General features: G+C 43.7%; 1 protein-coding gene across 1 annotated transcript in view; it reads left to right on the top strand.

The window, feature by feature from the left end:
* The window catches only part of QRFPR (pyroglutamylated RFamide peptide receptor), a 385,094-nt gene extending 378,508 nt beyond the window's left edge, over nt 1–6,586 (top strand). The window contains exon 6 of the mRNA XM_069242562.1: nt 3,630–6,586. Within this exon, the coding sequence (XP_069098663.1) occupies nt 3,630–4,033 (404 nt within the window). The 3' untranslated portion in view covers nt 4,034–6,586. The remainder of the gene's footprint in view (nt 1–3,629) is intronic.
* The last annotated feature ends 7,698 nt before the right edge of the window (nt 6,587–14,284 follow it).

Genomic DNA, 14,284 nt, shown 5'->3' with positions numbered 1-14,284 from the left:
GTGAACTGTGCATGATGTCAGTCATTTAAATTGTGTGTGTATGTGACCGTTGTATGATAGGCATTACATTTGTAGTGTATTTTTCTGTGTCCTGATTGATATATCATTAATGCTCCACGAGATGACATTCTTCTTCTGATATTTAGAGCTAAAGGTGTGCAGAAATTAATAGCCAGACCATGATGTGGTGTTTGTTATCAGTGTTTATTTACAATAGTTCATTAAGTGGTGATGGTGATAATTATGAAAAGAAATTGTTCACAATGTGTTGGCGCCTACGCACTCCAGCAGCCGTGTTTGGTTGTTCCCCCTCCTGTTGCAGGCCAGCATCCTCCTCTTCCTCGTCTTCAGGCATGTATGGGTCTGGTTCAAGGAGGGGAATGTTCCTTTTTACACAAATGTTGTGCAATATTGCACATGTGAGGATGATCCTACAGACCATCTCAGGGGAATATAGTAGGCTACCACCAGTGATGTTGAGGCAGCGGAACCTTGACTTGAGGATGCCGAAGGTCCGCTCGACAATGCTTCGTGTCCTCTTATGGGCGTCGTTGTATGCCCGCTCTGCAGCAGTACTCGGGTTGCCGAATGGTGTCATAATCCTTGGCTGGATGCCATACCCCTGATCAGCTGAAAGAGAAAAAGAATGGGATCATGTTGATGTAGCTTGCACTATTGAAAAGACCTTCAATGGCAGTAGTTGTCTTGTGTTGTCTGTGACTATTTAGTGTACTAATGTGACATCCTATACTTGTAGGCTATACCATCTACATTGCGTTGTTTCCTTGGCTGAGCAAGTGTTTGTCTGCTAACAGTTTGTCATCAGTATCTTTTGGGATTTTCAGTGCAGTGTGCCCTCCCTAGCAGTGTGACTTGTGATACAGGTGTCCTTGTGTCTTCACTTGGGGTGAGTAGATAGTTCAATGTAGAGTTTCATTTATAAGTGTTGTTAGCACGTTCATATGAAAGTACCCTGGACATCCCATACCTTTAGACTTAGGCAGTGTATTAATGTAAAGGTCATTGGGACACTTACAATTTGCAAGGTGACATTTCGGCTACCACACTCATTAATGTCTTCACATTAGGCTGTACAGTAAATTCCGATGTGTGACAGGTTCAATGGTGACTTAAGAAACATGGCTAGTGATGTCAGGACCTCAGTGTGTTCCTGTCTAGATGTTGCTGTTGTGGTGTATGTGTTGTGTGTACTAGAGGGTTGCTGTGCAGTGTTTATATTAGTAGGTTTTAGTACTTACCAACAAGTAGTCCATTGCCATACCGTCCATCCTGGAAGTGTTGGTTGATGGTGCAGTGACGGAAGATGAATGAGTCATGGACACTCCCAGGATATTTAGCCACGATGTTGGTGAACATTCCTTGGTGATCGACAATGGCCTTCACGTTGATTGAATGTGTGTGCTTCCTGTTGCGGTAGAGGTGTTCTGTTGCAGCAGGTGGCACAAGGCATACATGTGTGCAGTCGATTGCACCAAGGACGTGTGGGAAGCCACTGATTGCGTAGAACCCCTGTTTAGTTTCCTGCTGCTTCTGCAGTGTGTTAGGGAAGCAGATGTGGCGGATGTCAAGCGAATGATGGCATCCAGTACTTTGGGCAGAAATGCGGAGAATGATGGTTGTGATATTCCGCCAACCAGGGCACCAGTTGTTTGAAAAGAGCCACTTGCCAGCATGTGAAGTACGGCAAGCAGCTTTGTTTCTGTTGGTATGGTGTGGGGTGTCACCAAAGTGGGGGCCAACTGCTGTTCAATGTTTCTCAGCAGCTGCTGTATGGCCTGCCAGTTCAACCGGTACCTCTGTATGATGTTGTGTTCCCTGAGGCCCTGAAGGATGGTTCTTGGGCGGAATATCCTCTCCTGCCTTCTGCGCTGCCTTTGGGGTCCCTGCTGGTGTTGTTGTAGCTGCTGTTGTTGCTGCTGGGCTCTGTGTCTGCGTGCACACTGGATAAGAATCACCTCCATGTCTCCCTTTTGCTGCTCTGCTGCTCTGCTGCTCTGCTGTTTGTTCTGTGTGTTCTGATTAAATACAGGTGTGTTTGCCCCATTTTAACGCCTGCCCTGACCCAGGCGTTAAATTTTGACGCCAATCGAGCTGTGCGTCATTTTCTCGCTCCGCCTCCCGGCCGTGCGTCATTTTTGCCCGAAAGCATAAATACGACGCATGGCCGTTTAAGTCATTTTTTGGACGGGAACGCCTACCCTGCATATCATTAACGCAGGGCGGGTTGCCGCATCCAGAAAATGACGCACACAGCGGAATTTTGTCGTCCGCGGGCTCGGGCGTCAAAGTTTAAATACGGGGCAACGTTTGCGCTGATTGTGCGTCAAAATGTTTGACGCACAATCGGCGCAAACGGAGCATAAATATGCCCCTCAGTCGTTTGTCTATTTGCGTCAGTCTAGTGAACAACTGTCCTAACCACTGATTAGCATTGGCAAGTTGGGCGTCATGCAAAACAATTTAGAACACCAATTTGGAAAACATCTAGCTATGGTCTCTGTCAAAAGTAAGCAGTTGGTACCTAGAAAGGAAAAGCAAACAGACAAATCACAATTTCATTGTCATAGTTACCCTCCAAGGTTTGGGTCAGCACTCAGATTCAGTCTTCGTCTTCAGGACATCAGTTGATTCGCCATCGGTCAAAATTCAGCTCTGGGGCAAAAAGGGCACTTCCCTCATAAGGAGGCAAAGTGTAAAATGGGCAATCTAAGGAAGAGGATGGTTTTAAGTAACCCAATAAGTCACCAAAGAGAGTGACAAAGTTTCTGGATAAAATCAATAGCATTCCCTAACTAATTCTAAAGGCTCCCCGTGTCATGGGTTTTTATCCCTTTTTCATTGTGCATTCCCCTAAAATCTAATTGGCTAAGGGGTTCACCCCACTATCTCTACCCAATTAACTTTGAATTAGCTCATCGAATTTGTCATCCCACAATAGTTCACATACATTTTATTGGTCCATATGATTGACGTCTTCAGAGGTAGCACATCCAGTATGATTTCATCCTTCTGTAATTTCTTTCCACATCTTCGGTCAGTAGCTCCATTGTCTGTACCGGTTTAAACGACCTTGTACATTATATTAATCTACACTGTTGCATTTTGGCTAAACATTTCTACAAGCAAAATGAATTTCATGAGAACGGATCCACTATATTTACATTCAGCTTCTAGTTGAAGAAAACAAGAGTTCAAGGTCCTTTCGCGAGTCAGCACATTTAATATTTAATATGACAGCCAGGCAGCTAAGATTCGGCTCATGCTAACTTAAGGCCTACAAGATTTATTTAGCAAACTTTAATAACATAATCATTAATAATTAGTATAAAACCATTCTCTAACATAACATTCGTCATTTCTATTAGTCCCCGTATACATTGGTGGCCACTCCCCGTGGTCACATTTCAAGCGCACGTTTAAGCAAAACATTTCAATATAGTTTTTATGCAGCATTATTATACATTAGTTCATAAACATTTCATGCTAATATAGATTATATAAACTACGCTCTCTCAAACCTTTAGAACATCTATGCCTGCTCCTAAAAAGCATTTTGTACTTCTAGAATCTGCATGTTTGTGTTAAAAATTGCCTTCTTTTTTTTCCAGGTAATTTCGAAAAAGAATATGATGACGTCACAATAAAAATGACTTTCGCCATAGTGCAAATCATTGGATTTTTTAATTCTATCTGTAACCCGATCGTATATGCATTTATGAATGAAAACTTCAAGAAAAATTTCCTGTCTGCCATATGCTTTTGTATAGTAAAGGAAACTCCATCTCCGTCAAGGCGACTTGGGAACTCGGGCATTACTCTGATTCAGCAAAAAGTAAATTTCTCCCGCAGAGATCAAAGTAGTGCAGAAGAGTCCAGGAGAGAGGCCTTCAGTGATGGCAACATCGAAGTCAAATTTTGCGAGCAGCCAGTGCCCAAGCGGAACACAAAAAGGCACCTTAATCTATTCTCTTCAGAACTTGCTGTTCACTCTGCTCTTGGAAGTGGCCATTAGAAGCTATTGGAGTTAGGCTTTGATAAAGCATCTTTAAATGGGTGTAGGTCATTGTGGCTCTTTCTTTCCGAGATGTCGCTTTGGATATTCAGGGTGAATACAGGGGAAACGGCTGTCCCTTTTGGTATTGGGAATTATAGGAGACCAAAGCACCGCATGTGCTCCTCTCGGACTTTCCGGCAGGAGATCAGAAAAAACAGCCATGAAATGTGTTCCAATTTCCGAAATGTTTATTACTTTTGACAGAGAGGTGTGTATTGTGACCGGTGCCAATTTTCTGCACCTCTTTGTGTCTAACACGAATGTCCTTCCATGGGCTAGAGTACAACAAATTGTTAATAAAACGGTTATGGAATCTGCACACTCTGACACATTGAAAGCCTTGCCGTTCGTCACAATCACTGTGCGACCCCTAACTTTACAGTCTCACACGGCTAAGAGAAATGGTCACTAACCCTACTGAATTTTAGAGTCTTCTTTTAAGGGCGCTATTGTTCCAAGTAACACAGAAATGATAAACTGAATTATTGTCTTCATCGTCGAAATGCGCCTGGAATATAATTCGCCTCGGAATTAAAGAAAGACCTCAAATCAGGGCTGTTTTTAAGGGTTTAGGCACACAATTCTTGAATGTCTGCATTCGATAGACTACTACCGCGAAGTGCCGCCTAGTTAAATGTGCTATTTTAAGCGCGTTCTTTGAAGAAGGCTGAAAAACGGGCATCTATTCTCCAATTTGGCGTCATTAGTGCTAAAAGATAATCTACGTTTTGTTTAATGCAAACTAAACAAGTGCATTTATTCGCCAATGTGTTGTCATTTGTGCTAAAAAATAATCTGCATTTTATGTTTAATGCAGCATGAAATTTCATTTAAAAACGCTTTATAAAGATAACACACGCAGCCTCTGTTAACATTTGGGATAGGTTCTATCTGTAACCCGATCGTATATGCCTTTATGAATGACTAGCACGTGTTTATAATGGATTATTTTTCTGTGGAATTTAAAAAGTCGCATGTCTTATTCTTGCGCTGAATTGTTGTAGGTCTGTGAGGTATTAGTCAGTTTATCGTTTTGTGAGTAATGAATTCTAATGTGTGGAAAATTGCACACAAATTAATCTACACACCAGGTATCACTCTACAGAGTAATCAATTGTTTTAATACAGATTTCTATGAACATTTTCATCATCAAGTTGTTTGAGTTATCAATTGTTGGATGAAATTGACCTAAGTAAGCCACGCTTGATTACCAATCAACAATGACACATATTCAGGAATAAGGGTTTGCACTCTTATACAATAGGTTTTCGTCTTCAGTGGCCGAACTTTACTCAGGTGCATATGCCCAAAGTGAATTTATGTATTTAGCATATATTAGAGGGTGCTAGGTAAAAGTAGCAATTTCAAAAGATGGCTGTGCAAGATTTAATGAAGGGCTATGTCTTTGATTGTATGTGGAAATCAATTTCTCCACCACAGAAATCTAGTTCCTCTCCTATTTGCCTGAATGGCTTTACCTGGGTGTGGAATGAGTCACTGATATTTTTTGCCAAAGGGAGTCCAAGAACTTGAAAGTGAATGACTTGGAAAGGTATTTAGGGGCATATTTATAGTACCCTAGCGCCACCTTGCGGCACACTAACGTCATCATTTTTTACGTTAATGTGGCCCAATGAAGACCAAAATCCTAGCACCGTATTTACATAGTGGCACAATGCATGCATTGCGCCACTCTGAAACTCTGTGCTACAGTATGCCTGTGCCAGGCATAATATATCGAAAGGGGGGCGTTCCTCCATTAGGGAGGCCTAAAAAATGGCGTAAGGAAATCTATGAGATTTCCTTGCCCCATTTTATACAGCACTTTTAACGCCTGCTCGGAGCAGGCATTAAAAGGGGGCTTCCATTATTTTTAATTGGCCCCTATGTACTCTGCAGGAGTACAGCCAAAATTTTGGTGCTACTCCTGCAGAGTACATCAATAGTGTCATGTCATGTGCCAGGGTGCACCATATTTTAAATACGACAAGCACATGGGGCCGGTAGGGGGGCGCTAAGGGGAGCAGGGAAAGTGGCGGCGCTGCCCTCGGTGCAGCACCACTTTCCATAAATCTTCCCCTTAATGAAGTTGGGAGAAAGACAGATTCTGTAAGGGAGTGTGTATAGAGTTAATGTATTGGGGAGAGAGTTAGCGTCAGGACCTGATTCGCTAAGAGTGTTATGTTAATGGGTGCGCAGGAATGCAGAACAAAATTCATTATTACATGACCTCAGAGACTGTAATAGTAAATCTCAGGACAATATGAAAACCTTCCTTAACAACAAGACCTGAGAAGTGCCATTCATATTTTGTGAGATTGTACGGGTAGAGTGCATACTCATTCATACGTTTTTACATCATCATCCAGTACAAGAAAAACTTGTGATGGCACTGTTTTGTGAATGGTTTTGTATGATGCGTGGTAATGCTGCTTAATGTTTCAAGATGTCATGAAATATTTTGATATATTATGTTTATGATCAGAATTAAAAAACGGGTTATTTCTTCATACTTTTCTCTTAGATTTTCTTCTTTAACTTGTGATGCTCTAAAAGCAATAAAACTTTATTGACTCAAAATTAGTTGAGATTCTTATAAAATATCCAATGCTTGCAGACCTAATAGCCAATATGCAATCAGAGATTGTGTAGCTAAATGCCCATTTAGAGGTGAATTCCATTGTACTGCAATCTACGGCATCTCAATGCCCTACGTGGATTTATTCACACTGTTGTGAAGCAAGCATGGTTCTCTTTGACTCCATATACTTTAAGTACAAATTCATGATTCCGTTAAACAGAACAAATGAGTTGTCGTCAACATTTTTAACACCACGCTAAGACATTTCTCACCGCCATTCATGCACCATACAAAGTGGTGCACCATGATGGTAAGAAAAGGCAAGCGTAAAAGAAAATGATGCTCGCCTTTGCATTATGTTGCAACAAAAATGACCCTAGTGCCTCAAAAGTAGCACTAGCCTGACTAGCAGCATATAGTTTGACGCTAGTTATGCTATTGTCACTTTTGGGCTTAAAAGTGTCAAAAAAGCCTGTGAAAGTGCCACACAGAAGCCACGAGTTGCTGAAATGGAGAATCCATGACAGAAGACACCCCAGGGAGAGGCCAATAATTCCATTCCTAGCCAGGTGTCTTTGTCACCTCTAAATTGTCATTAGGTAGGAAGGAGGCCTTATGGCAGTCCATAGCTAATAAAGTCAATAGTGTGGCAAAGGTGAAGAGGACTGTGACGGATTGTACGAAGCAATGGCATGATTGCAAGTGCAGAACAAAGGAGACACTGGCCAGCAACAAAAAGGCAGCTCTATATACTGGAGTTGGAAGTCCCACACCCCAGGAGCATCTGGATGAGCTGAAGGAGATGGTGGCAGCATTCTTTCCTGAGGAGTTGGTTTCAGGAGTACAGGGACTGGACAGTAGAGCGTATGCTGACCAACCACGAACACAAGGTAAGTCACAGTGTTGCGCTGGCTCTCATTATCTTAATTAGGCTGCTGGATTTGGGAGGCAGCATCACCTGAATTGTGGGGAACTGAGTTCAATCCCACACCATGTGATAACTGCCAGCCTAATCTGTTTTCGGCCAGCTAGCATCACCTCATCTCTGCCCAACAGCAGGGATGATTTGTGGCAACCAGACACATGACATGATGACTTCTCAGGGAAATTGTGGTGGATCAAATCTCATCCTTTTATCTTACTTACATTAGTCTCACACATGCAAAGACAAACAGAGGCAGGAAGTGTTTCAATAAGATTTAGTTTATCAGCTACATCCAAGATAAAATGGCATGAAATGTAATAATTAGAATGATGAAACATACTAGAAGCAAAATCGAGACAAGGAAAGTGAAACACAGGAAAAGTCCCACCATACTGTCTCTATGCACACTATATGCAATTCCTACCTATGCTATGTTAGAGCACAGCAGAATACGGCCTAATCCGCCCTTCAGGATTCCCCACTGGGAAGACATTATTCCCCTTACCTGATGACAGAAGTGAAGATGCCTGTTATCTACAGACACCATCCCCATGTGGGTCAGGGACTGGTGATCTCAGCAAGCAGCTGTAGCGAAGTTAGACAGCATGCAGTTGTGGTCATCTGGCTGGAGCCTGCCTCTAACATGCATGGGACAGGGAAGTGTTTTTATAATAAAACAACTGATGTTCTAAGAAAATATACCCACGTAAAAATATGTGTGTTTCTGTGAATGTTAGAGACGCAGTGCACCACTTGTGCCGACAATTTCGCTGCAGCCTTGAGGAAAGAATGTTGTGATAAGAAATTTAATGCTTTTCTAGGTGAAAGAACAACTAGATGAACAAAATAAAACACCACCATGAAAGTGGCTGATTTTAAAATAGTAAAATGAAGCAGAATAAAATGTCACTAGGTTAGAGGGCACAAACAACAGGCCTAGTTGGTAAAATAATGTGCCCAGAAACATCACTAAAATGGCTGCATGACAGCAGCAGAGGCAATGTTGTAAATAACAAATGGCCTAAGGGGGAGGCACATAGGAGTCACTGTATGCATGCTAAAGGGTTGCATGGGGGCACACTAATGGTTAACACCAAGCACATGTAATGTGCACTGATCCCCACACCATATGCACAGACTACTTCACAACCATTGGACCACTCCTTTCACTGTGTCAACTGTACCATCTGTCCATGTAGAACAACTCTCATTGGGCATCATGTATCAGGCCTGTTGTGCAGCGTGAGGCAGCAAGGTCTGGGGTACTCCTCCCTGCACCACTGGGAAAAGGCACAAAAGTAACATACACACAACTTATAGGGCATTTCTGTCATTACCATCTGTACTGGTGCAAAATTTGCTGCCATGTGCCTACGTAGGCACACCTGCACCATGCTGGAAGGGTGCCTGTGTAGTGGGGATGATTACTGTTGTGCACGAAGGGGCACCTTCCTGCATAACATCAGGCACAAGTCGTCTTACTATGTGTGATGCATAATGCAGCACACATAGAAGCATGAAATTACAAGGACAAACAAAGATGTCGCTGTAGAAAGAACCATCTTTCTTGGCATGTTACCCCCGTTTTTACCTGTATGTCAGTATGTTTTTGCCTGTCTCACTAGGAACCTGCTGGTTAGGACCCCAGTGCTCATACTTTATGGCCTAATGTGTGTGCTGTCAGTAGTGCTTAACTGTGTCACTGAGTCTCTGCTAACCAGAACCTCAGTGCTTATGCTCTCTCTGCTTTTAAGTTTGTCAGGCTAGTGACTTCATTTACCAATTTCAATTGGCACACTGGACCCCTTTTATAAGTCCCTAGTGTATGGTATCTAGGTACCCAGGGCATTGGGGTTCCAGGAGATCCCTATGGGCGGCAGCATTTCTTTTGCCACCCATAAGGAGCTCAGACAAACCCTTCCACAGGCCTGCCATTGCAGCCTGCGTGAGATAGTGCACACACTATTTCACAGCCATTTTCACTGCACTTAAGTAACTTATAAGTCACCTATATGTCTAACCTTCATTTACTGAAGTGTAGGTGTCAAGTTACTAAGTGTGAGAGCCCCCTTGCACTAGCAAAGGTGCCCCCACATAGTCCAGGGCCAATTCCCTGGACTCTGTGAGTGCGGAGACGCTATTATACGTGTGCTCTACATATAGGTCAGTACCTATATGTAGCTTCACAATGGGTACCCCGAATATTGCCATGTAAGGTGTCTAAGATCATGGAATTGTCCCCCCATTCCAAATGTGGTATTGGGGAGCCAATTCCATGCATCCTGAGGCTCCACCATGACCCCCAGTGCTGCCAAACCAGCTCTCTGAGGCTTGCACTGCAGCTACAGCTGCTGCTACCTCCCGGACAGGGTTCCTGCCATACTGGGGTCTCAGCATCCCAGTCCCAGGAAGGCAGAACATAGCATTTCCTGTGGGAGTAAGGTGTTACAGCCTGTGCCTTTGGAAATAGGTATAACAGGCTGGGGAGGGGTAGCCTCCCCCAGCCTCTGGAAATGCTTTGAAGGGCACAGATGGTGCCCTCCTTGCATAGGCCAGTCTACACTGGTTCAGGGACGCCCCAGTCCCTGCTCTGGCACAAAACTGGACAAAGGAAAGGGGAGTGACCACTTCCCTGTCCATCACCACCCCAGGGCGGTGCCCAGAACTCCTCCAGTGTGTCCCAGACTTCAGCCATCTTGTTTTACAAGGTGTGGGGACACTCTGGGAGCCTATGAGAGGCCAGTGCCAGCAGGTTTCATCAGAGACCCCTCCTGATAGGTCCAGACCTGATAAGGTAGCCAATCCCCCTCTCATGGATATTTAGGGTCTCTCCTGTGGGTTTCTCTTCAGATTCAACTTGGAAGTTTCCAGCAGGAATCCTCTGTAACTACTACTTCATCCTCTGACTTCGGATGGACCGCAGACTGCTCCAGGAACCGCTATACCAGCAACTAAGTATCTAGAAGGGCTACTTTTACTCTGCAAATTCAGCTCCAGCCAGCAACTGCAACAGTTTCCATGGTGTGCATACTCTGGGGACTTCCCGTCTTCACCCTGCACCAGAAGAACCGAAGAAATCTCCTGTGGAGTGACAGAGTCACTTCCCTGCTCTTGCAGGCACCTTCTAAGTCAATGACCAGTTCTCTTGGACTCCTCTGCTCGTGACGAGCATGCTCCTTTGAACACAGGTGGTGGACCCCTTCTACACAGACTGCCATAAGGTCCTGCTGTCCCAATTTGGAGGAGGTAGGAGCTTGCTTTCCCCGAGTACGACAGTACCCCTGTGCACTGCATCTTCTTCACTTTGTGAGGCCTCTGTGCACTATTTGCAAAATTCCTTCATGCACAGCCTGGCCCAGGTCGCCAGCACTCTATCCTGCGGCTCTCAACTTGCTGAGTTGACCTCCGGAGGCATGGGACCTTCCTTTGTAGTGGTGCACCAACTGCATTTTCCATCTCATTTGTCCCCTTGTCCTGGACTCCCGTGGGTGCTGTCTGGTCGACTGAGGGCTCTCTGAAGTGCTGGGAGCCCCCTCTTCCTCTTCACGCAGAATTAATGCCCCCAGGTCCCTCCTTGGTCCAGACAGTGCCACTTTGATGCAAAATGTGTCTTTGACTGAACCAAGGCTTGTTAGACAAGTCCAGGGACAAAACTCACCTGCATCCAATATCTTTTTGTGGGACATCCATTGCATCATGCAGGAACCCGCTGACGTCTTCCTTGGGTGCATTTCTGCAGTCTTCGTCCAACCATGAACTCTTCTTTTGCACCCTCTTCTGAGTTGGCAGGGAATCCTCTCCTTCCTGGAACTTCTTCTGACTTCTGGACTTGGTCTCCTTCCTTTGAAGGTCTTCAGGTCCAGGGATCCACCATCTATTGTTTGCAGTCTTGCTTGGTTCTTGCAATAATTCTAATCACGACTTTTACTGTGTCCTAAGGAAACTTGCAGTACTTTACTCCTACTTTCCTTGGCTCTGGGGTGGGGTAATTTACTTACCTCTGCTGTATTCTTACTCTCCCAGCGATTCTCTACCCACTACACTTGTCTAGGGGGGAATTTGTGATTCGCATTCCAGTTTCTTAGTATATGGTTTGTGTTGCCCCTAGACCTATTTTCTCCCATTGCATTCTATAGCATTTCCTATTGTTTGCGCTATCCTATGTCTAATTACTTACCTTATTTTGGTGTCTAGTGTATATATTGTGTATAATACTTACCTCTAGAAGGAGTATTGCCCCTAAGATATTTTTGGCCTTGTGTCACCTACATAAACTACCTTTGTTTTTGTAACACTGATTTTTTTTTAATTTTTTTTTTCTGTCCTCATACACCACACCGAAACTCCTATATCAGCCCCATAATTGAGCCTGGCACCACTTCCCAAAAAGAGCTGATTCTGTCGAGGAGCACCCAATTTTTCTCATATAGGCTTCCAGCGGTAGATGCTGTACCCGCAACAGCCAGATCTCAAGAGATGGGGAGGAAGAGAAATGATCATTGGACCTGAACAAACCAAACATTTTTATACATTCGCTAAGGCTACAAACAAATTCCGCTTCCCTGCCCATCAAGCAGGGGGCCCACATTCCCTCTTTCCTCTTGGATGGGCCTCCCACTGCCAAGTCAATTTTTGCAAAATAATAAAGGGCTTGAAGCCAGTCTTTGAGCAAGGGAGGCGTATTTGCTGTCCATTTTCAACAAATTTCCTTCCTGGCCACCAAGATGGAATAGAAAATTAGGTCCTTGCCTGTTCTACTAATGTTATGACTTCCTCCAACCGCTCCTTGCGTCTGGCCAAAAATAATCAAAGGGAGAGTTGCCATAAGTTCCCATCCCAAACACCTGAGAGAGATATTTACAAAGATCTTTCCAAAAGATTTCCACCCCAGGGCACTCATAAAATATATGGAGGTCAGAGGCAAGCTGTAAATCACATTTAGGACATTTAGTTACCTTTTTACTGCCTATTCTAGAGAGTCTCCCTGGGGAAAGATATGCTCTATGTATCGTGAACAAATGATTCCTCTGAAGAGATGCTGGCTTGAGAATCCTAAACAAAGTTGACATCGAGGATACCCACCACTGCACGGCTTTCCCCTGTGGCACACTCTTCCCCATAGGGAGGTAGGCAATGTAAATTCCCCATCCAGACCTTCTAGTATCTCCCAATACCAACTTCAAACCTGCTTAAATTTGGGGGACTCAGATAACACCAGTTCTTCCAAAAATCCGACAGGCCCACATATCAATTGTGATTCTTGTAACCAGCCTTTTACTTGAGCATACTTCAATATAGAAAAGGTACACCCCAACTTCACCTCAAGATCTTCCAGAGGAATTAGCATTCCATCACTAAACAGATCCCCCCAGGTCACTATCCCTGCCTTCTTCAGTGGTAATGCCAAAACGCCCCTAAAACATTCAGGGGTACCAGGAGAGTCCCAAATTGTAGCATATGGACTGTAGTAACTATCTCTTGCTGCCAACCTCAAATAGTACCAACTTGTTGCGAGATCACAGAGGATTTTCAGTTTTATTTTTTTAAAGAATTTTGGGTCTCCAAACTTGAAAAGAAATCCCTTAACGGCTCCCCTAACCGAGCTCAGCATAGCTTTAAACATTACACTGATCACTGAGGCATCGGGAACAGAAAACAACATTTTTACTGAATTCAATTGAAAAGCCCAGGCATAATAGTTCAAATCCGGGAGCGCTAGCCCCCCTTTTCCCCTCTTTCCCCTCAGTTTTTTCCATGATATCCTAGATCCCTTTGATACCCAAACAAAGGAGGTAATAGCCTGTTGAAGCTTTAACAAATACTGCTTATGCATTAACAAAGATCAGCTGTACAAAAAGTTAAGTTTAGGCAGAATCATCATCTTCACCAAGTTGACCCTCCCTATCAGTGTCAGGGGCAGATACGTCCATCTCTGAAGGGATCTGCACCCTTCCTCTATCACTGATTTTAAATTTGTTAGTGCAAGCAACTGAATATCCTGAGAAAATAGAATCCCTAAATATCTGATTTCTCTCTTCAATTGTATCTGTCCCACCGACAAATGATTCCAAGCCATGACCTCTGTCTTCTCTGCATTTACCCGAAATCCCGAAACTCTATCAAAATCTTCAGCTAAATACAGAAGCCTAGCAAGGCAGAAATCAGGTCAGCCGTGTAAATTAAAAGGTCATCTGCATATAGAGCCACCTTTTTCACCCAACCATTACACTCTAAAGGAGCAATAGCTGAGTTTCCTCTTATTTTTCTGGCTTGAGGCTCTATATACAAATCAAAAAGTAACGGGGAAAGAGGAAAACCATGCCTAGTACCTCGCGTGATCTTCAAGGGCTCGGTAAGATTACTGTTTACTAAAACTCTGGTAATGGATCTCTGTATATTAAGTCTATAACTCCACAAAAGTTTCTTCCTAAACCAGCCGATATCAGGATGAATGTTAAGTATCTCCAGTTCACCCTATCAAAGGCCTTCATTGCATCCAAAGTAACCACGGCCAGGGGAGTTTCAAATGATGTAGTCATATCTATTGCCCCGCCAAATTGTAGGTCAATTCATAGAGAAACCTACCCTAGATAAAACCTTTTTGGTCTGGGTGAATTAGTCGACCCATCACTCTGCTGAGTCTACCGGCAAGAATCTTAGCGAATATCTTATAGTGACAGTTTAGCAGAGAGATGGGCTTAT

The sequence above is a fragment of the Pleurodeles waltl genome, chromosome 1_2, assembly GCF_031143425.1.
Source record: "Pleurodeles waltl isolate 20211129_DDA chromosome 1_2, aPleWal1.hap1.20221129, whole genome shotgun sequence".
Classification (NCBI taxonomy): domain Eukaryota; kingdom Metazoa; phylum Chordata; class Amphibia; order Caudata; family Salamandridae; genus Pleurodeles; species Pleurodeles waltl.
The sequence above is the reverse complement of the archived record's forward strand: the minus strand, read 5'-3'. Positions and strand labels throughout refer to the sequence as shown.